Source organism: Hyperoodon ampullatus, assembly GCF_949752795.1.
Source record: "Hyperoodon ampullatus genome assembly, chromosome: 5".
Taxonomy (NCBI): domain Eukaryota; kingdom Metazoa; phylum Chordata; class Mammalia; order Artiodactyla; family Ziphiidae; genus Hyperoodon; species Hyperoodon ampullatus.
In genome coordinates, this window is record NC_136918.1 from 49398486 (window position 1) to 49425161 (window position 26676).

At 35.2% G+C, this 26676-nt stretch overlaps 1 protein-coding gene across 2 annotated transcripts in view; it reads right to left on the reverse strand.

The window, feature by feature from the left end:
- FXR1 (FMR1 autosomal homolog 1) overlaps positions 1–26676 on the reverse strand; it is a gene marked incomplete at its 5' end in the record, with an annotated part of 56701 nt that overhangs the window by 15168 nt on the left and 14857 nt on the right. For both annotated transcript variants that reach the window (XM_079705368.1, XM_079705367.1), the window contains 9 exons: positions 4185–4294; positions 8521–8599; positions 9968–10138; positions 11462–11578; positions 12029–12122; positions 12352–12500; positions 12917–12988; positions 23103–23196; positions 24638–24690. In XM_079705368.1, the coding sequence (XP_079561494.1) occupies positions 4185–4294; positions 8521–8599; positions 9968–10138; positions 11462–11578; positions 12029–12122; positions 12352–12500; positions 12917–12988; positions 23103–23196; positions 24638–24690 (939 nt within the window). The remainder of the gene's footprint in view (positions 1–4184; positions 4295–8520; positions 8600–9967; positions 10139–11461; positions 11579–12028; positions 12123–12351; positions 12501–12916; positions 12989–23102; positions 23197–24637; positions 24691–26676) is intronic.

The window sequence follows — 26676 nt, forward strand, 5'->3', positions numbered from 1 at the left end:
CTTTGGATTCTAAATATGGAATTAAGTGTGGCGTAACTTTTTATTCTATGTAAGAAACTACTATGTGACTTATTTTCAAAATAATTTTTAAAAAATCTAATTGAATTTTAGTATGGGAGATCAAAAAGAAGAAATGCACCAGGGCAGGTGCTAAGGCTACAGTACAGAGCACAGCTATCATGGAGCTTAAAGCGAGTGACTATAAGGAAGTAATTACAACTAGGGAGGCATGAAACAAGGGACTCTAACTTAAGCTTATTAGGAAGTGAGAAAGTCTTGACAGTGTCCTCAAAAATTCACATGCAGAAAACAGGGGATACAAAGTGAATAAAAGACAGGGGAGGGGAAAAAAGGAGATCTAAAAAGTTTTAATCACATACTGTATTTCTGGGACTATATTATTTACATTCATTATTTAATGTTCATTAAAAATTCACTTTAAGAAATATCCCAATTCTACAGCTGAGAAAACCATTTGCTCAACAGCCAATTTCATATCCAGTTACTTAATTCCAAACAACATCCACGTGTTAACTGCCAGAATCTACGCCAAGGAATAGGATAAATAAAGTCCCTGTTCTAAAGGTAATCACAATCTCAGAAAAGATAATAAACCTTCCTGTAATAATCTCATTGTACAGCATTAGTGATATGAATTTTAAAAGCACAGGAATATTAGGTAGAATGTGAATTATGCCATCCCAGATGTAGAAATTTAGGGGAATTCATAAGAATATTATTGTCATTTAAAGTCAATATTAAAAATAAATAGAATTTTACAAAGTAGATAAAAACAGTAAAGTCTTTCCAAACAGCTGATCTGCAAGGATTAAGAGAAATAGAATGCCTTGACCCCCAACTGGAGATAGTAACCAATAGTTACCTCCAAAGAAAAGGAGTAGTAAAAAGGCATCCTTAACTGCATGTATTTTACAGACTTTTTTTTTTTTTTTGCGGTACGCGGACCTCTCACTGTTGTGGCCTCTCCCGTTGCGGAGCACAGGCTCCGGACGCGCTGGCTCAGCGGCCATGGCTCACGGGCCCAGCCACTCCACGGCATGTGGGATCCTCCCAGACCGGGGCACGAACCCGTGTCGCCTGCATCGGCAGGCGGACTCTCAACCACTGTGCCACCAGGGAAGCCCTACAGACTATTTTAATAGGTATTATAAACCATTAAAAAAAAAAAAAAACTGGAGTAAAGAGTAAATGATTATTACTGAATATGAGTTTATATCTAAGTTATTTCAGTGAAATTTCTAGATTTAAAAATATTTTTTAAACTGATTATTTATAGTTAACAGGTGACACTGAGACAAACTAGCACTCAGAAAACAATAATGCTGATCCTGCTCCTGATAACATTACACTAAAAAAAAAAAAAAAAAACCTGGAGGGAAAAAACTAGAAATGCACTTCTGAACAATCTATGACCTGCTAAACATGACACAAAATTTCAGAAGTCAGAAGGCAAAAATATTTGCCACATATATAAAAAGACTAACTTACTCAAAATGCAAAAGCTTACACACTTCAATAATAAAAAATGACAAAAAATATGCAAAAGACAATCTGTTTATAGAAAATGTCTTTCAAGCAAATGGAAAGATAATATGTACATCTTCTGGAATGGCACTAATTAAATTGTGATAAAAGTCAGTATTGGCAAATATGTGGAATACAGACATTTTCTATACTGGTGGAGGAATGTGTGGGAAAACTAACAAGATCTAAAAATTTAAATGCCATATAGCCTTTGATCTAACAAATGCACTTCCAGGAATTTACTCTTCAGTCACAAGGGATCTTTGCTGCAACATTATTTTTAAGAGCAGAAGACACAAAAAGGCAACCTGAGAAGTCTAAAATCTATTAGACATGATGGAAAGAGAAAAACATGGACAGGACATAAATATAATTTATTTTTTACACCATACCTTTCTGTGCTATTCTAACCTTTACATAAACCGTGTTTCTTTTACAATTAAAAACTCAAATCTAATCTTAAAAAACCTTAATTAACTGACTTTAAATATTTACCAGGTGCTTACTCTATATAGTTCATTATGCTAGGGAAGAAGGGAAAATATGAGAATTCAGATTTGATTTCTTGACTTCAAGGAGCTCCATAACCTGGCTTGGAGACATAAGATAAACCAGAAAACAAAATATAAGACTTAAAGAAAATCATTAAATACACAATTATATAGACAATAAAAGCTACGGTATACAGGTGGAAAGGTCATATCGGGCTAGAGGTGAGTCACCAAAGACTTCAGAGTAAACAAGTTATAAACTGAGTCTCCAGGGGATTTAGACGGCTTTTTTTTTTTTCTTTCTTTCTTTTTGGCCACGACACACAGCTTGCGAGATCTTAGTTCCCCAACCAGAGATCGAACCCAGGCCCACAGCAGTGAAAGTGCAGAGTCCCAAACACTGGACCACCAGGGAATGCCCCTAGACAACTTAAGTTGTGAAATGGTGGCCCCAAATAAGCCAATATCAACCTTCAGATTTGTTTTCACATGCAATGTTTTGAAAATTGAAAAATTTTGTGTACTGTTTAGGTTTCCAGCTTTTCTTTAAAATACTGGAAGAAACAGCAACACATAATACATGCATTCCTACACAGCAACCAGATTAAACGTGAGCAGCATGTTTCTTTTATAGAAAGGCACAGTGTGCCCTCCCTTTCCTATCTTGTACATCCCAACTTGCTTTGTAATTTACATAATGTGCTTGGTATCTTTTAGCATTTAAATTTCTTAACTCTGGCACAGAAATGGAGGTAACAATGACCAAAACTACAAACAAAGGAAAGTACAATAACTTCTTAATTTATGAAGGAGGGCCTAGAAGAATTAGCTTACAACAAGATGGTAAATACTGGAAAGCAACTGGGAATAAGTCAAGCTAAGGGAAGACTAGATATTAGTATCAAGCTAAGAAATTATAATTGAGTCATTAATGACCCTGCCCAGTAAACACCTTGATCTTCAGATCAATTTTAGGCAGTGGTTGTATGCCAAATGGATCACCATTATTTTATATATTAAGTATAAATGGGGACAGTGCCAATTATAACAGTATGACACCCCTGATTTTAATCCTCATCTTAAATTCAAGAAAAAACGGGGTTCCCCCCCATTTGGGGCATGGTGTTTAAGAATAAGTTAAAATTACTTGAGGTTCACAGCAGTTTTTGAAGCAGTGTAGGATGAAATCAATCCACAAGTACTCATTTGTATAATAGTAAGACATTTCTTTTCTCTCATTTGTTTTTAAGTATGTATTTTACCTCCACATTCTAACTAATTAAAAGGAATAAAGGAAATGGTATCTTTCATAGGCATCTTTACAACATCAAATACCAGCTGTGAGGCTATTTATCTGAGCCAAAATCTACAATTTTCTGTGTGTCTCTCTTTTTTTTTAAAACTTACTCTGTCTGATAGGCAAACAAACTCTCTAGTTATCATGCAAAACTGAGGAAGGTGTGAATGTACTGCTTTCTGGGAGATCATCTGGGGGGAAATCCTTGCCTTATGTTCAGACATGAACTTATACAGACTTGACCACTGGAGCCACAAAAGTGAGAGATGCTTACAGTGGTGGATGAGAAGGAAAAATACCGCACTGTGGACAAGACATCAACATGTAAGAAAAAGACTGACAAAGAAATTTCAGAAAGTTGGCATCAGAATTACTAGCAACAAAGAGCTTAAAGATTTCAATTAAGAAATGTTTAGGGCTTACAAATTCTAAAAAAACAAGGTCAAAGAAGTGTTACTTATCAAGAATTCCTTCACAGCCAACTGTTTTGTTTAGAATATCAAATTCTTTACACTCTAAGTACAAAAAAAAGAACTGTTAGGATTATCAGTCTTCCCCCCGCCCCGCAAGAAAACTGGCTTTTTTACTGACATACTGAGAAACCAACCAAGAGCCCAAGGCCAACAACTGAAAGATGACTTGTTTTCTAAGTGTGTTAAGCAACACTGTAAGGAACAGAATTTTTTAAAAAAGAAAAATCTGCTGCAGAGCATAAGCAGTTCACCGGATATAACTTTCCTAAAACAATTTTCAAAATATAAAAAATAGTACGGTAAGTCAACCAGAAAAAGAATGGGGGGCGGAGGGGAGGGAGACACACGACACAGGCAAATTATGTTTTAAATACTTACATCTTCTCTAGGTAGTTTATTTTCATTGTCTCCTTCAATTCTCACCCGAACCACACCAGATTTGTCTACTATTTCTTGAATAACTTTGCCATTCTTCCCAATTACTTTTCCTTTAATAAGAGAAACATATATAATGGTAAGTTAAAAACCAACACTGCTTATCATTTCAACACCAGCCCAAATAATTTGACTTACTATCAAATTATAAAAACCAAGCAAAACTTCATCTTCTTACTCTCAATTAACTCACCCTAAAGACCACTGAGGAACTTTATCCTTGGTATGAAACCTTCACTTCGGTACGCCTAAGGCAAATACTATTAACTGAGATTGACAGTGCCACTCACAATGTAAGCCATTTTCAATGTCTAAATATTTTTTATTATGTTCTATATCATTTTTCTATTTTTAAAATATCAAGTTGAACCATTTCAAAAACTTGGATATAAAAATGAAGGCAAAAAGAAAACTTTTATTTTGGCATTAAACACATCAATTTGTTTACATTTATGACATATTACATATATTATTATTCAAACAACTAACAAAGTCATCAATCTGGCTTTTAAGTTCCTATTTGTTCAAAAGACACCTGTGACTTCAAGATTCTTTTAAAATGAATATTCTCTTCACCAAAATAAAATGTTGACATTTAACAAGTATTACATTTTACACCTGTAAGTTTTTAAAGTACTGCAGAAGTGTACAACTACATACAACATGTATATGGTTTGCTGTCTTCCTAGATTATGAAATACTGTAAAATGACATAAAATTCAAATTATTTACCTTCTCCACACTTAACTTGTAAGTCTGTCACATAGCAGTTATTGAGTATCCAATAATTAGAGGAGAAACTAAAACGAGGACACAAAGATGCTCTTCCCCTTAGGAACTCACTTGTTATAAAGCTAACATACACCCATAAAGTAACAAAGCAATACTGGGTAGTGTTACCTGGTAACAGAAGTAAATGTTCAAGTAACTATGAGTATATGGAATAGATGTATCCTAAGTTAACAGCAACATCTTATTTGTTAAGTCCAAATCCTCGATTAATTAATATTTTATACTATATCAGCAATCTATTTCCACAATAAATTAATTTTGGTTGAAAGAGGTTAAAATGTACGTTTCTCCTATTGCATGCTTGAGAGAACAGTTCCCAGTAAAGAATAAATAAGGGGGGAAGGAGATAAATAAGGAAACATGGCAACAATAAGCTGGTCAATACAGCAGACACTATTATAGGATTTTCAAACCTCCTTGCCCAATAACCCTAAATTTAAAAGCACCAGCAATTGAACAGGTAAAAAGAAAAAACAAAGCAGTAGGACAGGGAAGTCACATGATGTATGTCTTCTCTGAGCAGCCCTAGCAGCAGCATATAAAAGCAACCTTCATGTTAACACAGTGAAGCTCAAGCAGCAACTCCATCCTTGACCCTGCTAAAAATAAGCAAATATCTTTTCGAAAAAACAAAAATCAGATTGATATATCATACCCCCTCCCCCAAATCTTTACCCCTTCCTTCTTGTGGACTATACCAGTGGTGAGTGAATATCCATCACCCTTCTGGGGTCTGTGGCAAGGACCTACCTGCAAGTTTTATTTAGTCCCACCAGAGACCTTCAGTATTTTAACTGATCATTTCCACAGTTTAAATTCCAAAGCATATTGACAAACTGAAGCAGACCTGTAGTATAATTTGAGCACTGAGCATAAATGCTGAAGGGACAGAGTAGAGAAGTGATTAAGGAAGGCTTCCAGGAGGTGAAAAGTTTCAATTAATTTTCAAATCAATGTTCATGTAATACTTTTGATTTGGGAAGGGTGGGAATGGTCAACAAGTCTAGAACCCTTGGAACCCGAATATGTGCGGGAATCCTCTCTGAAACTTACTTACCAAGTAGTCCTCATTCCCATTTATGTCTCAGTCCTCTTTTTTTTCTCTTTCACTTGGACTAAGAATGTACTATTTTTCAAAACACTGCTTCAACCAGAAAACATTTTGGAGGAAGATGTAGTACTACTATTATACACACCAACCAACTGAAGTCCTTACTTCTGAGTATTTCACCAATGCATAATAGTTGCTAACATTTATTTTCTAAACAGTAAACAAATAACCCAAATCACCAAAGCCAACCAAACCAGGGTGGAAGAAAAAAAGAGACATGACAGGTACTCACATCACTACACAGATAAACGAATAAAGAGAAAAATCTGAGAGCTACAAATACATCCAATTTCCTTATTTCTGAAATATCAGGAATTTTTACTTAAAATTAACACTACCACAAATTCTACAAGACCAAGGCTATCTTCTATAGAATTGTTGGGCTGGAAAGAACCCTGACTCCCTTGGACACACTCACCTCCAAATCATTTTTACAAGTGAAGAAATCTTAAGTTAAATTATGTTCTGTAAAAGCAGCAACCAAAATGTTAGTACTGATAGCTGTCAATAACAGAGTATTATATAAACAACAAAGGGGATCATTTTCAAAAGCAGCTTTCTTGTCAAAGGCAATTTCATTAGGCAACAATAAACATTTGGTAACTTTTTGTATCTTAACATTTATTAAAATTATGTACAATACCTGAGACTTACATTTAATTTTAACCTCTCAACTCATAATCTCCAGCAATTCAGTGTACAGTGAACAGTGGTTTCTAGGAACAGATTAGGTGGAGCTTTCTTTTTTTTTTTTGATTAGTCAATTTCTTTCTTGTTTTTCCTTTTTTTAAAGAAGATGTTGGGGTAGGAGTTTATTTATTTATTTATTTTTTGCTGTGTTGGGTCTTCGTTTCTGTGCGAGGGCTTTCTCTGGCTGTGGCAAGCGGGGGCCACTCTTCATCGTGGTGCGCAGGCCTCTCACTATCGCGGCCTCTCTTGTTGCGGAGCACAGGCTCCAGATGTGCAGGCTCAGTAGTTGTGGCTCATGGGCCTAGTTGCTCCGCGGCATGTGGGATCCTCCCAGACCAGGGCTTGAACCCACATCCCCTGCATTAGCAGGCAAATTCTCAACCACTGCGCCACTAGGGAAGCCCAAGTGGAGCTTTCTTAACTGGTAGTGTATCATACCTATCCAAACGTTTGGGCAGAAGTGCAAAGATTTTTATATAGTTGAACACCATGAAACTGTCCAAACTCTTGTGTTGTACACTATTATCCCAAGCACACTACTTGTTACTGGCCAAAACAAACATCTTTTTTAATAGTGGAAGTGTTTTTTTGTTTGTTTGTTTTAATTTTCACCTACTAATGTTTTACAGAATTTGACAAGTAAAGCATGTAAAGAATCTTCCTATAGGCGTAACTATATATAAATGGAGCCCAAGGGGCTCTAACTATTTCATTAAGGTCGAAAAACTAATGAGATTCAACAGATGACAAAAAAAATCATAAAAACCATTCCCCTGGGCTTCCCTGGTGGCACAGTGGTTGAGAGTCCGCCTGCCGATGCAGGGGACACAGGTTCATGCCCCACTCCGGGAAGATCCCACATGCCGCGGAGCGGCTGGGCCCGTGAGCCATGGCCGCTGAGTCTGCACGTCCAGAGCCTGTGCTCCACGACGGGAGAGGCCACAACAGTGAGAGGCCCGCGTACCGCAAAAAAAACCCAACCATTCCTCTAGTAAATTTTGCTACGTCATGTTGATGCTTTATTTTTGTCAAACTTTTAGGATAATCACTATGTATTTAACATGTGACCAAAGCTTCTCACATATGTCTCAAATAGCATTTTAAAGTACAGACAGCACAGATGTAGAGGATAATAAGAAAGCTGTTAAACAACTAATCCCAAGCTATAATGCTCATTTAACTGCACCTTCAAATTCAAAAATTGTCACTTAATAACCCATGGGCGCAGCAGTTTTCACTGAGTGTCAAAACTTAATAGTGAAACCTCCCCTCATATCATCATCACCAACCTTCTCTCCTGCCTATGACTTCTTAAACTTTATTCTATGCCTTTGCAACAACTATTACTTACTCGAGGCCTACTGTGTAGAAGTTTATTACCCTATTGTTAGTCCACTCTTACTTTTTCTTCTACATTAAAGAAAAGAAAAAATTACCACAAATACCTTCTCAAAAAGTCCTACGACAATTTTGATGGATATATGAATGATAAAGACATCAAGAAAATGAAAATATTAAGAAAGAGGCCAAAGGATGAAAAGGCTTAAGAAAAACTATAATGACAAACTGTTATAAAAAAAATACTCTACATAACTTTAAGATATCAGAAAACTCTGATTTTCAATTAAGTTACTGTATGTAATTAAGTAACATTTAACTTGTTTAACATTTAGTAGAAGTACTTACCAACAAGATTCCTAGGAACCTGAATAAAATCCTCCACAAATTCCAAAAAACCTCTAGCCTTTTTTACAGCATCAGCACTCTGGTGGAGAAAGAGGGGAAACAAACATGAAATTCAACCTTGAAGAAACCCACAATCCACAACAAAAATAAAGTAAGAAAAACTGAATTATTACGCTCTAGTACAAGATTCTGCTCAGACCACCAGAGTGACATTTCAAGTCAAGTAATTCATGAAGTACTTCTCCAAAAAAAGTCACAGTAATCATTAAACAGCTAGGAAAGAGTCTTTTACAACCAAAATATGTTAGACATCTCTAAGGTCCCTTTTAAGCTCCTGAGAAAATTAACAAGAGTTTAACTTACTTACATTAGCCAAATTTTAACCCAATCCTAAATACATCTGGCCCACACTCCTATGCTGAATTCTCCAGGTGAGTGTTAAAAAAAAAATTGTTCATGTTGTCTGTACTATCTGCATTGTTTTTTCATTCTCAACATAAATGATTTAAAAGGCTGTTTCTGCAGATGCATTTAAAAAAAAATTACCTACTGATAACATCATTAAAATTCCTAATTGCTAATGGTTATGATTTTAAAAGACAGGAAGATGGGGGGAAGGGTCTTCTCCAAAAGGAATTTATAGTTCTAGTAACAGTTAACTTCCACTTCTAATGTTTGTCCTTTAATAACCATAGGTCAAGTATATTGTGTGCTCACTGTATTACACACAGCAAAAATTTTTAAACCGTATTTAATCCCCATAAACTGTAAGGTAAGCACTATTATAATTCTCATTTTACAATTTGGAAAATTATGCAGGGAAGCTGAGTAACTTTCTCCAAGCCCTCTCAAAGTGGTAGAGACAAAATTCCAATTCAGGAGTATGGCTCCGAAGTCTTTCATCTCAATTACTTTGTTATACTGCCCACTTCTAACGGTTTCGGAAGTAAAAATCAGGGCTCTAGTAAGATGTACTATATGACTCAAATGAAAAGTCAAGACTTGAAATTATCACCCCCAAAAAACTCATTTACTCTAATGTGAATGATGGTCTGAATGAAGAAAAGTCTGATTTATTTTTCAGATTATTTTCCTGTCCACACAGATGTCACAATTAACCAGTGACAAAATATTACTCAAATTCAAGTTCTACAAAAGCTATTCTATTATATGCTATTTATAACTGCCAGTGCCTGACAGTAAGCACTCAAAAAATATTTGAATAAATTATCTGTAATGCACATAAAACAGAGTAAAATTCAGAAGCAGTTGATTAAGGAACTTTTCAGAAGAGTACACATTAAACACAACCTTTAATCCACCTACATACATGCAACGATTGCCAGGCTGATTAATTTAAAGCGTTTCACCCTTTGGAAACTGGAATTCCAGACAACAGTTAATATGTTATAGGAAAGCTACCCAAGGTGGGGGGCAAACAGCTTACCTCACCGTAGATTCTAAATGTTCCAGTATCTTCATCTAGCTCAATAGCTGTAACTCCAGGAACCTTTCTAGCTTGCTGTATGTTACTACCATGTGTTCCTATTGCCAGGCCCATCAAATCTTCTCTCACAACAAATTCCTCATGAAAAGCTGCTGCAAGTTGTTTTGTGCACTAGTAAAGGAGGCAAATTATAATTTATTATAAAATATCAAAAAAAATTTTTTGTACACCCATGTTCATAGTATTATTCACAACAGTCAAGAGGAGAAAGCAACACACATGTCCACTGAATGATGAATGGATAAACAAAATGTGATATGTGAGTAAAACCAGAATTATTCAGCCTTAAAGAGGAAATTCTGATACATGCTATGACATGGACAAACATTGAGGACATTATGCTTAGTGAAATAAGCCAGTCACAAAAAGACAAATACTACATGATTCCCACTTACAAAAGGTATCTAGAGTACTCAAATTTATAGAAACAAAGTAGAATGGTGGTGACCTGGGGCTGGGAGGAAGGGGAAATGGGAAGTTGTTTAATGGACACAGAGTTTCACTTTTGCAAGATGAAAAGTTTCTGAAGATTGGTTGATCAACAGTGTGAATACACTTCTCAACACTATCAAATACACACTTAAAAATGGTTAGGATGGTAAATCTTATGTTTATTTCACTACAATTTTTTTTTAAAAAAGAAAAAGAACTAAGAAAAAAAGGAATAAAGGAAATTCATTTGGGGTCATATAATGGAAGGGGAAAAAAGGTCGACCCGTCTATTTAATCATGGTCACAGAAAACAGTAATTCTAAAACAATTTTCCAGAATTACTGACACAGGAAGCTCTCCAGTTCAGACGATTCATGTTTCAAAACTCATTCACATATCCCTTGTTTGGAACTTTTAAATTAATGAGGGCATTTTTGTACTTATCCTAAAGATAAATGTACCCTAATTTCTCTAAGACAGTGTGTGTGTGCACAAGTGCGTGTGGGAGGGGGTGGGGGGAACACATCTCCTAATAGTGTGGCAGCGAAGAAGAGGAGAAAACAGGAATACCTTAGGATGGAGAGGAGCAATGGTAGGCTCTTTTTGAAAACTACAAGCCATATATCCTCCTCTCTTCTTACCCAGGAGTTGTTATAGTGAACCAGTTACTAAGGAAATGCATTGTGACTGATACAGGACAGTAAAAACCAGCAATAAAGTTCTACTGGAAATCCCTAGTGAGTTTTTAAGCTCTTTGGCACCTGTCATCCAAGTCCTAACAAATAACTCAACAGGCATTTAGCAGACAAAAGGCTACGTTTGATAAAAGTAATAGAAAAAAGTAATTCTTCTAAGGACACAATGACTTCAGTTATTAGCCATAAAACAGGTCCCAAGTTGCCTTACCTAACAGTCAAGTAGTTTCAGCCATGGAACTTGAATAATATACTCATGAAACTAAATAGGACACGCAAAAAACCTTTTACAAGTAAACCCACTTACTTCTAAATGCTTAGTGGCCTCTTCATTTCTGGACATAAGCATCAACTTCGTACGAATACTTCGCAAATGCATGTCACTCAAAATATTTACTCTCTTAACAGTTGCTTCACTGGCAGACTATAAACACACAAGTTAATCACTCAAAAACTTAAATCCTTTTTCAAGGTAATACAAACACAACCTTCCAAAGGCCTTCCTTGATTTTCATCTACTATACTTCTTCCTCACCTAACATACACCACCCCGCGCCACAAGTTAATCTTACTTTGCTTTCTTAATTTCCACATTACTTAGATCTGCTCTTCAAATTATGATTGGGGGGCGTGGGTAGAATCCAGGATCCTATATATTAAGGATTTTATGATGTAAAGAATATTATATTGATTTTTCCTCCTTACTCCAGGAGAAATGTACAAATTAACAATTTTATAACTGCAAAAAAATTTCTCCCACACTGTATTTTAAATAAAGTCACTATAAAACAAGTTAGCTTTTATCTTTTGAAATATTTAATTATAAAATCTGTACAATATTCATTATCTACCTTAAAATATGGAGTTACCTTACCAGTATCATTAGCTGTGTGGTTTCTGGATGGTAAAAAATTCTGCATGCTCCTACTGCTTTCTTAAAATCTTTATGTGCATTTTCATTAGCACACCTAGGGAGAAAGTAATTCATGGGTAAGACCTAAATAATAGATTAAATTTAGAGGGCAATTATAATGAAAACTCAGTATTTCATTTTGACACCACCCATTAAAACTTCTGTTTGTTAAAAAGATTTTCTATCAAAGTTTTTGACTGGGCGTCTGGGGAAAAAAGTTTTTTGTAGCACTGAAAAATCCTCTTGATTCACAAATCAATTCAACAGTAAACAAAATTACTCACGCCTCTCTCAAATCCTCAGGAACATCCACTGTGCATTTAAAGAAGGTATTTTTTTTGACAGTTTTATTTTGATTGACAGGCCGAAGTCGTTCAAATGTGACTATTTCATTGTAAGTGGCATCACAAGCAGCATATTCAATGACATAAAACTAAAAGACATCAAAATATTTTAAAAATCCCATCTGAATAAAAATAATGAGCTTTAAATGAAGTTCTAATTACCTTGCTCAGCTTAACCAGCAGACCCTCCCCCTTGTGGCACAAATACTAAGCACAGCTTAGTTACATCAATCTGATTTGCCTAAACTACATTATACATTCTTACAAGCATGAACTATAGTGGTCCTCACACGCCTGCGTTATTTATACCTCTGGAGAGCAGCTTTGGTGTTTGCAAATCCAGAACACAAATATAAATTACTGGTCTCATGACTTTTTGAAAGGCATGATTAACTATTTCTGAAGTAGGCTTTTAACAACTAAGAGTTAGAGTAACATTTACAGAACCAAGAGTGGAGGCATTTCCTTGGAAATCAGTCACAAAGCAAGTTTCAACATCACTTACTTCTCCTTTCATCATTCGAACTTTAGCCAACCACCATCCACATGGTTCTTGATCATTTGCTCTTGAATACACCTGACAAGAAAAAAAAAAATGCCCTTATTCCTTCATCCAAAAAGATTTCAACCCTATAGACAATGACTTATTATAAGAGCAAACTTCCATTAAATTCAAGAATCAAAAATTTTATTGTGAAGAGTAATACAAAGAATAGCCCCTGCCCACTGCAACTAGAGAAAGCCCGCGCACAGCAACAAAGACCCAACACAGCCAAAAATAAATTAATTAAAAAAAAATATTGTGAACAAAATGAAATTGGTGTACTAAACATGATTTAATAAAAGTTACATACGCTTAAATTTTACTACTGAAAAATAAAACTGAACCCTCTTTGGGCAATTTGGCTCCTTGGAAATCGAATTCCAAATTCAAGAGGGTTTACTAAACATAAATATTATTTTTTTAAGAGATTTATATTTATTTATTTATTTTTATTTTTTTGGCTGCATTGGGTCTTCGTTGCTGCACAGGTTTTCTGTAGTTGCGGCGAGCAGGAGCTACTCTTCATTGCGGTATGCAGGCTTCTCATTGCAATGGCTTCTCTTGCTGCAGAGCATGGGCTCTAGGCGCGCAGGCTTGGTAGTTGTGGCTCGCGGGCTCTAGAGCACAGGCTCAGTAGTTGTGGCGCACGGGCTTAGTTGCTCCGTAGCATGTGGGATCTTCCTGGACCAGGGATGGAACCCGTGTCCCCTGCATTGGCAGGCGGATTCTTAACCACTGTGCCACCAGGGAAGTCACAATAAGTATTATTTTAAAGAAATGCTTCTCACAAGACAGTTTTACATAGTGTAAAACATAGGTCTTTCAGTTTCTGTCAACACTGTTCATCTTCGAGCATGGCATTCTGATGATTCAAGTATCAGAAGTAAGGATAAGCTAGAACCTTAATAAGATGTATTTTAAATCTGTTATCAGTATTTATAAAATGTTGAAATTAAGAACTGTTTTTAGAAAGTTTTTAAAATTTCTTCCTATTTTAAAATTCCTTCAAGGTATGACATTTAAATCCCTTGCTGAGGAACTTAAATGTACTAAAAGTCTAACAAAAAAAAAATTATACACACATTAAGGCCATCTAGCAGAGTACATACCTTACAAAACCTCCTATGCAAAAAAAAAAAAAAAAAACCTGTATCTTACGTATTCTATAATTATCAAGTATTTTGAAATATAATACATTAGAAAAGTTTCCATTGAGAATTAGAGTTATTTCTTATGACACAGCAGTTTGTTTGATATATTTTCAATACATGAGAAGTGGGGGGCTGGGAAGAGATGACTAAGAAACACTCACAAAAATCTTGATTAAACTAAAGTTGTCCCTACACAGGTGGACAGAGAAATCTACCAATCAATACATGTTAACAGCCATTTGTGAAATAATGTAAACAACTACTGACAGGCTAACAGTTTTGGAAAGCCTGAATCTTCTATCAAGATGATAATGAGAGTAATCTTCGAAGGGGTATACTGGAACTAAAAATAAATAAGCCAAAACTTCATGATCAACTTTACTGCATACCATGATTAGAGAAAAGCTGAGGGAAAAAAAGCCTATATACCAGTGAAGCTCCAGTGAACTCAAATTTAGCTTCCGCATTTCTTATATGAGTAAATCTAACTATTTCTTGACTCTATCCTTTCTTACAGATCTTCCAAAAAATAAGAAATTTTTACCTTTTTTTTAGAATAGAATAAAACTCATTCTGTCTTGCAACTGTTATTAAGCATCCAATGAACCCTTACATAAATCTAGGGCAGAATCCAGGAACCTTATTTTTCCTACATCCTAAAATACTCTGCCATCTTCTTTGACTAGAAAGAAACAGATGACGAAGAAATGCACATTAGTCAATCCAACTGGTTAAATATGAGAGTGGTGTAATTATAGGGCAAAGATGCTAATATTCTATTCGATAAAATTAGAAGCCATCAGAAGTTCCAAAATACAATTGACCCTTGAACAACAAAGGGGTTAGGGGCGTCAACCCTCCATGCAGTTGAAAGCTGAGTGTAACACAGACGGCCTTCTGTATATGCAGTTCCACATCTGCAAACTCAACCAACCACTGATCATGCAGTACTATAGCATTTTCTACTGAAAATAATCTGAGTGGGAATTCCCTGGCAGTCCAGTGGTCAAGACTCTACACTTTCACTGCCGAGGGCCCAGGTTCAGTCTCTGGTCAGGGAACTAAGACTTCCACAAGCTGCACGGGGGGGATCCGAGTATACATGGACCCATGCAGTTCAAACCCATGTTGTTCAAGGGTCAACTGTATTCTTAAACCATTGCATTCTGATAATTCAAGTGTGTAAGATGAAACAGAAGAAATGATAAACTAGAACTTATCAGAGATGGACTTTAAATCTGATATCAGCATTTACAAGATGGGTATGTTCTGGGTTTATGCATGATAGCTGATGAGCAATAAGTTAATATTCAGAAAACTTTGCTCATTTTAGGTATATGTATTGTCAAAAACCAAGAAAACATGAAATAAAAACTTGGATTTCTTTGTTTAAATGCTTATTAAAATATCTAATAATGTTTATCTTCACCATCCTTTTATTCTTACTTCTGTAAATTTGTATGTAAAATGACTTAAAAATATAAAAAACAATAAAAATGGCCCATTAGACTCAAATGGTAAGTGCTGACTATTTTCCCTAGTATACTGAGAATTAAAAAAACAAAAAGAAAACCCTGAGAACAAGAAGGAAAGTGCCCTTTCCAAGCACTATCTTAGAAAGGCAGTTCAGCTAAACAGACTGGTATATCTCTTGTTGATCTACAGTGGATGGGTGCCTCAAGCTTGAATGCTGAAAAATGGGTCTTACAATAAACTACCTGTTCTATTTCACCAAAGAATAACCATCTAGGAATCTGGTTTTCTATGTAAGTTTACCTACAAAAAAGAATAAAACATTGTGGACTGTCTTGCAGCTTTAGTTCTCACTGAACATTAAAATGCTGGATTTCATTTTACACTTACATCCATCTCTGTAAACTTCATTAATAACTGATCCCTGAAAGACAAAGCCTCTCTCATAAAGCCAAATTAATCTAAGTTCCTGGCTCAAATCAAAATGCTATGAATTTGCCTCCACTTTTGTGTTGTGGGTCAAATAACATCCTTTACAAAATGAACACTGTACTCAACACAATAAAAAGTCATTTTAATAACCCAGTGTTAAAACCACGCCCTAGCATACTATGTCCGAGATGTAGATTATTCAATTTATTTATGACTACGTCATTGGAGTAAAAGCATCTCACAGAAATTCCCTTACTTCAGATTTCAATTCACTTAAATCCCCAAACTATTCCAAGAAAGCAATTCACAATCTAAGGCAATGGCCCTCATTTCTCTAACATTCTAAGTTTCTTCAAATCCAAGAAAGAGCTTAAAAAAAGACTAAGGAGTGCCCATGAGAGACCTAAAAACACAACTGTACCCAGACTGAAGAAGGCTACAGTTTCATGGAAGAATTAAATTCCAAAAGCCTATTTCAGTATTCTTTCTACCAAATGAATCCAAGTCAAACCTTACTAGCCTCCAAATTCCAGCACACAACCAAATTATGACTTAAATGGAATTCCAGTCTGGATCCTAACGTTATCAGCTTTTCATTCAAGTTAATAATGTTCAACGATGCCTTTCAAAGTTATAACCAAATAGAAATAAAGTGAACACCAGCAGTAGACAATTTCTACCAGTTTTTACCTAATTCTAAATGTTAAGCATTAAACTGAATGCTTAATCATAATGACCTGTTTTACAACTACATGAAAGACATTTATTGAGTACTATTCATATCTATTTCATCTCATTACAATCTATGAAGAAATAGAAAATGTACATTAGGAAAGCAAGCTTAACATCTAGAAAACACTAATGTGATTTATCTACTTACACAACAGTATTATCTCATTAGTATTTGTGGCTGATACTTTAACAAATGGGTTTCATAAGTCTTGGAAACTGCCCATTCCCCAAAAGATACAAGTAATAAAGAATATGTTCACCTATTCTTTAACATATGAGCATTCCCAAGCACTAAAACTAACAATGCTGACTTCGTATTATGAGAAAGACTGACTAACTATAGACAGCTAAAATCTTCGGACTGGTTGCAAGAATCAAACTGAAACATTTTTAAAGGTAAGATGTGAGTTATACATGTATATTGTATTTGTCTTATAAGTAAAATACTAAATTAAAAAAATTGTACGGTAAGGGGGCTTCCCTGGCAGTCCAGTGGCTTAAGACCCTGCACTTTCACTGCAGGGGGACTCGGGTTTGATCCCTGGTCAGCAAACTAAGATCCCGCATGTCATGCGGCATGGCCAAATTAAAAAAAAAAATTGTAAGGTAAGGGAGTGTTCTACATCAAATTATTCTTAATCCCTTTATCAAATTTCTCTCAAGGGACCTATCCCAAGATTATAACTAAATTATAAAGATGTAGAACCATAATGTCTGACTATCTGCCATAAAAGATGGAAGAAAAGGTGTATGTCACAAGAACAAAAACTTGCCTATCCGTATTTCAACCAGAAGACTTCACAATTCAAAAAAAAAAGTTTTTATATATCAAATATGTTAAGCCCAAGAGGAAAAACTTAAAAAGTCTTATAAAATTATCTATTAGCTTGAGATGTCAGGCTTCCTATGTAACACGTTTGTGTGTGTTACTAACTTGCTGAATAAGGTAGGCATCTTATAATAAAAAATAAGGCACCTCACATGTGAAATCACTGGGGAAAAACTCTTTCTACTGCCCTTCCAATATCCCAGAACATTATACTATATATCCAGCTTAAGAGAATCTAAAGAACTCTTCATTTTCCCATCATTTCCAACTTTACAAGTTGAGCATTATTTTCTTAGCAATCTTTTTTTTTTTTTGGCCATGCCACGCGTCTTGTGGGATCTTATTTCCCTGACCAGAGATCGAACCCAGGCCCTCAGCAGTGAAAGCACAGAGTCTTAACCATTGGACCACCAGGGAATTATCAATTTTCTTAGCAATCTTTAGTTAACAAAATCAACTATTAAGCAGACACTTGTCAAAAAAAATTAATTATATTAAATACTTTAAAGATTTGAAAATATATGCCACTTTTTATCAACACAAAGCCACCAATTAGGTTTAAAAATAAACCTTTGAATCTTACACTTTTCAAAACCAACTTTCTATTATAAGCCATATAGTGCCTTCTTGAGGCCACTACCAGACACTACTTTATGTTTTATAATTTCATCTAAGTCTCATAAATTGGCTGGAAAGGGCAAGCCTGAAGTAGCCAAACATGTCTGTAAAGTAATAAAATTTTAGAGTAAGCCATGTGAAATCGCCAATATTTAACCATACCTGACCTACAAGAATGGAAAGTTCATATGGCTGAATTTTTTATTATTTTTAAATAGAAGCATAGTTGATTTACAATATTGTGTTAGTTTCAGGTGTACAGCAAAGTGATTCAGTTTTGTATATATATATATGTGTATATCTGTGTGTGTGTGTGTATATATATGTATATATATACACGTGTATATATGTTCTTTTTCAGATTCTTTTCCATTATAGGCTATTACAAAATATTGAATATAGTTCTCTGTGCTATACAGTAAGTCCTTGTTGTTTATTTTATATATAGTAGTGTGTATCTGTTAATCCCAAATTCCTAATTTATCCCCTGCCCCTTCCCCTTTGGTAACCCAACTTCATTTTGTATGTCTGTGAGTCTGTTTAGTAAATAAGTTCACTTGTCATATTTTAGATTCCACATGATCATATGGGGACTTCCTGGCGGTCCAGTGGTTAAGACTCCACACTTCCAATTCAGAGGGCATGGGTTCAATCCCTGGTCAGGGAACTAAGATCCCACATGCCGCGTGGCGCAGCCAAAATATTAAAAAAATAAAAATTAAAAAAAAATAAGTCATATCATAAAATATGTCTTTGGCTTACTTCACTCAGTATGATTATCTCTAGCTCCATCCATGTTGCTGCAAATAGCACTTTCATTTTTTTATGGCTGAGAATTATCCCATTGTGTGTGTATATATACGTGTGTGTGTGTGTACACCATATCTTCTTTATCCACTCATCTGAATGGACATTTAGGTTGCTTCCATATCTTGGCTATTGTAAATAGTGCTGCTGTGAACGTTGGGGTGCCTTTATCTTTTCAAATCAGTTTTCTCCAGATACATGCCCAGGAGTGGGATTGTTGGATCATATGGTAATTCTATTTTTAGTTTTTAAAGGAGCCTCTATACTGTTTTCCATAGTGGCTGCACCAATTTACATTCCCACCAACAGTGTAGGAAGGTTCCTTTTCTCTACACCCTCTCTAGCATTTATTATTTGTAGACTTTTTGATAATGACCATTCTGACTGGTGTGAGGTGATATCTCATTGTAGTTTTGATTTGCATTTCTCTAATAATTAGCCATGTTGAACATCTGTATGTTGGCCATCTGTATGTCTTCTGGAAAAATGTCTATTTAGGTCTTCTGTTGTATGGCTGAACTTTAGATAAATGCCTGGACAGCTTAGTGAAAAGCTCCCTTCTGGATCATTTCTGTTCTAAATCAATTACTAATGGCCAAATCATAGTCACCTTTCCATTCTTCAAAGAGGAAGGGTTCCTAGAGCTGCAAAAGAACAAGAGTTGGGAATGTGGCACAAAATTCACAACCCTGTAATACAGCATGACATATTAGAAAGAATAACATTCAGGACAAAAACTTACACTGGTTATTCAACTTCCTAACCTTCAGGCTACATGAACCTTGGAAAGGTTAATTAAAGTATTCACAGAGTTTAGAAGAGGCCCTCAAGAGACTATTATGTCAAACTGATAGAATGTGTTTAAAAAGCCAGTTAGTTATATATATATTATATGGGTTAGTGTCAGCTGTTACCACTGCTATTATAGTATTTACAACTAGCACAAAAAGAACAGTAACCAATGACTTAATTTTAAAAAAAATCAATATACTATGCAATAAATTACCCTAAAAAGAATCAAGTTTTTTTTTTTTTTTTTTTTTTTTTTTTTTTTTTTTTTGGCGGTACGCGGGCCTCTCACTGTCGTGGCCCCTCCCGTTGCGGAGCACAGGCTCCGGACGCGCAGGCTCAGTGGCCATGGCTCACGGGCCCAGCCGCTCCGCGGCATGCGGGATCCTCCCGGACCGGGGCACGAACCCGTGTCCCCTGCATCAGCAGGCGGACTCTCAACCACTGCGCCACCAGGGAAGCCCTCAAGTTATATTAAAAACCTAAATACTCTTTAAAAAAGGGGGGGGCCATCTCTGTAGAAGTACTAAAATGGGTTATCTTGGAGGCCACACTGGGAAAACTGGCAGATCTGAATCTGGGAAAATTGGCAGATCTGAGTAAGTAAAAATATAAATTCTTAATGGCAAAAGCCACTAAAGCACAGCTTTTTAAAGAATGCCTGGGAGAAAAAATATATAACAGAAACTTACCCATAAAATGTACACATTTCCAACATCGAAAACTACATGGGCAAAAAATAAAATAGATAATAAACAGAACAAGGGGCTAACAGCCAATAAACTAATTTAAAAGACACTCCATATCACTAGTAATCAAGGTTCATAAGACAGAGAAGACAACAGCTTCCTTCTATCATGTTTATGAAAACTTACAGATGAGATTAATAATAATCCAGTCAGTCAATCTATGAGGAAACAAACACCTTAAGGTATTAGCAAAATTATGAAGTGGTCATTCAAAAAGCATTTTTGGAGGACAAAATGGTATATTTTGGTATTATCAAACTTTTCAATATACATGCCTTTGATTCAGCAATTGAACCACCAAGATTTATACTAACAGAAAATGATTTACATAAGGACATTAACTCTTGCTTTTTTTGGGGGGGGGGATAAAAGCAAAAAACAACTGTCAATAATTTCAAAGACTTCTAATTATGATACACCTATACTAAGGAGTATCATGGGGTGGTGAGAAAAAATGAGGTTAAATCTGTATGTGCAGACTTGAAAATGTCTACGGTATCTTAATTAACTGACTACAAAAATCACAAATAAAATGTATTCCCAATTTTTGTAACTTAAAAAAGCACACATATTCTTTATAAATTCAAAGAAAAAAATCTAAAGAGACATCTCTTAAATGAGATTTAAGCTGGGGTGGGCAGATAAGCACACCTACATACCTACACTAAGAGGAAAGGTTCACGTTTTACTTTATGTAACTCTGTATCATTTCACTTTTTATATTAAGCTTTGTTACTTTGAATTTGGGGGGGGAGCTTACATAAAGTTATTTGGCTCAAAATATAAAGCACTAACAACCATAATTCCTAAGCATTCATTCCATGGCATAAGAATAAATTCCTAACGCTGGCAAAAAAGCAAAACAAAAAAAGAACAATAAATCCACAGGTGGCAAGATTAATTTTAAACTTCTTCCCTATATGAATTTTCAAAAATTTCAAAAGCACAAAAAAATTACAAAGTAACAGTAATATCTTAATTCCAGACCATGATTCTCATTAATTTTAAGGGAACAAATTTCACCAAGACTGAACCATAAAACAGAAAGTGAAATAAAACACTCTGTAATCATCAATTTCCAAATCATTCAATAACATTTTGTATACAATTGGGGAGGCAAGCCATAAAGATGGTCCAGGAACTGGACAGGATCTTCCCAGATTGAGACTGAGGAAAGCACGCTGTAACAACACCCTCAGCATTCCACCAAGTTTTTCCTTTAAACTGAGCCTTTACATTAACAATAACTGTCTGAACAACAATTTTTAAAATATGAAAAGCACTACTCACAGAAATGACCGCCACACATGTGGCACCCTGACACAATTAAGTTATAACATGCTTTGATTTAGCAAAAGCAGGATGCTTGCTCTAATTACCTAGAGCAAGAATTAAAATCTAGGCAAAATCTTAGAATGTGAGTTCAAGTTGTTAGGGGTTAAAGTCCTACAATTTGACTTTCTAGCCTAACATCTACAATTAACTCAAAAGAAAATTTACCATTAAAAAAATTATTAAGAATAAAAGTGGTAAGTAACTAAATGAGTTCATGTGCAAAGCACTCAGAACAGTGTATGGCACAAAGTACGTACTGTTAAGTGTTTTCAGATAGCTGTTTCAACATTAAAGATTGACCCGTGTTCCCAGTTCTCCTACCCCAGCCTACATAAATTAGGTACAAATGAGATTTGAAAATCTCTTTCAACATTATCAAGACAACTCCTTGTGAGAAATACATTTTAGCATATTTGAGCTCCTCGGAGGTATCAATTTCTTAAAAATCGAAAATCAAATTTTCTATCTCCAACAAACTCATTATGCTTCTATTTGACAATTATTTCCAAGTTTCTTTTTACATAACAGCAGGCATGTTAATAAAAAATAAATATAAAAGACAGACATTCAAGATCTACTAAGTGTGAAAAAAGCAAGATACAAAGAAGCAGTACAATTTTTATTTTTTTAAAAGAGAAAAAAGGAAGAGCCTGGGAATATGTAAACCATGAAATGTGGTTTTTATCTCTGGGCAGTGATTTTGGTTTTTTCCTTTTAAAGTTTTCTGAATATTTCTAGAATATTCAAAAAGGCAGTATATGCTAATTATAATATTTCATAGTTACATAGGAACTATACTAATGATCACTACAATAAAGGATAGCTACTAATACTGTACAAAGATACTGAGGAAAAAGCACAAGGCAAAATAGCAAGAAAAAAAAAAAAAAAAGGAAAATAATGACCAACGTCATATAGTTGTCTCCGCCAAATTCTGTGCAAAACAACTCAAATGCACTATCGTCTTTAGTTCTCAAATTATTTTCACTTTAGTCATTAAAAACAAAAAAACTTGACCAAGGCTACAAACCTAAAAATGGTAGCATTGAGACATTAATCCCAGTTCTGGCTCCAAAACTCAAGCATTGCTACATTACACAGCCATTACCAATAGAAAGAATGGAGAAAAGGAATTAGATTTATTCTCTAACAACTAAACAGATTTTCCAACAAGAATATTTATTTGAAACAAAAAAATATGCACACAAGAAAATAAACTTATAAATACATACCTCTACTTCATCTCCTTCACTAATTTCTTTTTTTATATCAGGTGGTGGTGGTAATCTAACTTCATTAAATGGAACCTGGCGTTCCGGTTGCCAACTGAAGGATTAGAAAAGGAATTAACAACTTTAAAATATATTATTCTAATAGCCCCTAATACAGAAGCTATGTAGTCTATGCTTAGTGCTGTATATTTTTCAAATCAATCATTTAGCTTTCCCCAAAGAAAAACAACTTCTGTATTAAATCTTTTTCCAAGTAGTCTGTTGAGGTAGAACAGATTTTGCATGGCTTTTGATGAAGTTTATAAATAGTTAACATCATTGACAATTATATATTGCTTCCAAATTACTCATCCTAAGGTAACAATACATACATTATTCTGCAAATGAAATAGGGTAAGTTCAGAGTAACGAACTGCTATAAGTGGGATCAACTTATTACAAACACTTCTACCACTCAATGACTTATTAAGGAACACAATTTCAGAGATTATAAAATATAAGCTGCATAATTTCTTAATGTACATGTTCACAGAAATATAGAAAACTACTCAATTATTCTGAATAGCTAAATTATGAAAAGATTTAATTTTCTTACACAGATAGAATTTCTTTTCTACAATGAACACATACATTGTAATTAAAACCTAGAAAAAACTTACTTTTAATCTTTGTAGCAAATACGAATGTGTTAAAACTACTACTTGAGCTGTTGCTTAATTTTTTGTGGGTTGTATTTTATAACTAAGTTGATAAAGCTAAATGCTTTCCTACTTTAAGTTCTAATAGGTCATTCACATGCCTGGGAGGTACAGCAGCACGTAAAATACTCCTATGGCTCCCCTGTGCCAACGCTGGGCAAAAAAAGAGATAAGTAAGACATTTGAGTGCTTTCTTTCATCTTTACTGTCCTAAATGGCAGCTGCTGAAAGACAGAAATCATCTCAACACTTGTTTCTACAAGAAACAGCTGTTGGGCCAGTATCTATTGAGGCAGTTACAGAAGCAGCTTAAAAGTGAAAGTTGACCAGTTTCTTTTCTGACCTTCAATTATACAGTGCTCCTTTATAACCCTTCCTAACCAAGCCCAGAACACAGTCTTTAACGTTTTTAGCACAACTTACCTAACCTTTACAATATCTATACAACTTTTTATTATTCCTTATGAATAATCAAGTAATTAAAGACAGCCTAATACTTATCTACATCATTTCAAAATTCTGTGTTTTTAAGAAGTAAGCATATTATAATCCCATTCGTGCCGTCTATTTTTGCAAAAACTACTTACTGATTCACGTCCACATGTGATTTGACAAAGAAAGGGGTCATGGAAAAAGTGCCAAGTGAATTGTGAGCAGAAAACCAGGTGAAGTCATCAAAAACTAAAATTATTTGAACTCAAAAAGATAATCAAACCAAAGACCCCCCCACCCAAAAGCACACTCATTTTCCACTGGCAATAGAAACAGCCAAAAGCAAACAGTTTGGCACTACCAGTCTTCAAAATTAGGATCTCTATCAATAAAAAAATAACTTACTTGTTCTCAAAAACAACTGTGAGGGAGTCTTCATGAACATCTTTGATAAATCCCTATAAAGAAATTAAAAGGAAATAAATATTCAATTAAATGTTACATTAACTCTAAACCACTATATTAGAGCTACAAAAACAACATGGAGTACTAATAATAACCCAAAGCTTGGAATAGGCTAATTTGGGTTTGATTTCCATCTCCATCATTCATGAGCTGTTTGACCTTGGCAGTTACTTAACCTCTCTCTTTCATGATTACAAATGACATTAAATGACACTGTACTACTGTCAATCAGAAGAGCAATGTTCTCAACCTCAGCCAAATGCTTACACACTGAACCACTTGGTACTCAGCAAAAACTTTTCTGAAACGTCTTTATCATACTACACTCCATAATGTACACTATAAACTAATTAAATACACACAATTGCAGTACTTGGTTAAAACATGGCAAAAATGAATACATCTGTTTACCTCATCTACCTCCCAAAATATTTAAACACTATGTGTCAGATATTATTTTAAGCAAATTAGCAAACCAAAGACTAAGAAACAAACTGACGGTGGAAAAACCAAAAAGCAAACAGATCAGCACTACCACCCCAGAAAATCTTTGGAACTGAATACAGAAAGCCTTATAGAGGAGAAAGTAACCAATGAGGCTGAAAATAAAATCATTTTATTTTCAATCACCAATCACAGAATGTATGTAAGTCATGTATCTAGTCTCTCAGTACCCTCCTCCCACATTTGCTACTAAATTTTATGATTCTGTAATTTGGCCTTGATCTCTCTCCAGCTAGAAATGCCTGTGATCGACTTGTGTGTTATGGGAAATTTCAATGCATATATCTCCATGTGAGGTCTAAAACTCAAGACACTTTCAAGAGTGCTGTAGTTGGGGCTTCCCTGGTGGCGCAGCGGTTAAGAATCCACCTGCCAATGCAGGAGACGTGGGTTCGATCCCTGGTCTGGCAAGATCCCACATGCCAGAACAGCTAAGCCTGTGCACCACAACTACTGAGCCCGTGTGCCTAGAGTCTGTGCTCCACAAGAGAAGCCACCGCAATGAGAAGCCCGTGCACCGCAAGGAAGAGCAGCCCCCGCTCGCCGCAACTAGAGGGAAGCCCATGTGCAGCAATGAAGACCCAAAGCAGCTGAAAATAAACTTATAAAAGATATACAGTGGCTGCCAGAAAATTTAAAAAACAGTGCTATAGTAGCTCTTACCTTGCAATTCGGAAGACATTTTTTGTTCTTCTTTCTCCTCCCAAAGCTAAAAACTAAGAGCTGCCATCTAGTTCAAGCTGTGATTATCTGATCACGCTACAACAACGACTTCCTGGCCAGTTTCTCTATTTCTACTAGTTCATCCGCACATCTGCTTTCAGCAACCATTTTGGTCAGCACTTTCATAGTTATGTTACCAGCAAATCCATCTCTATTATACCCTTGCCATTTTTAAGGACTATTTTCATAAACTGAGAATTACCAAATTCATGAGTATCAGAGTAAAACATCTTTCCATCAGAGATTAGTCATATTTATACTTTCACTAACATTTTCTAGTCCTTCACAATTTTCAGAGTTCGAAATGTTTCATTAATCTTTATCATTTCTGTATAATTTATACAGCGTAAGTGCAAATGAGAGCTCCAAATCACTGGGAAATTCTACTCCTCGTTATAATAAAAAGGTTTTTTCCTATCTAAAAATCAGTGCTTATACTGCTCCCCACCCCCACTTTACATCCACCACAAACATCAGCATCAGCTTTGTCTGGGTGCACACACTGTTCACATACTTTAAGAAAAAATACAGCTCTGGAACCTACTCTTATTGCTAATATCTTTCAGGCATCAGATTAAATAAGCTAAAAACGTGACACCCAAATAAAGTGTATTTGGACTGTAGTGAACAATCAGAAAATATGTTCTAATCCCCAAACCCTAGATTCTAGGGATAAAGGGTTTCTAATGGCCAGATCTCTATAAAATTGATGCATTTGATACAGGACACAGTCAACACTTTTCAATTCACCA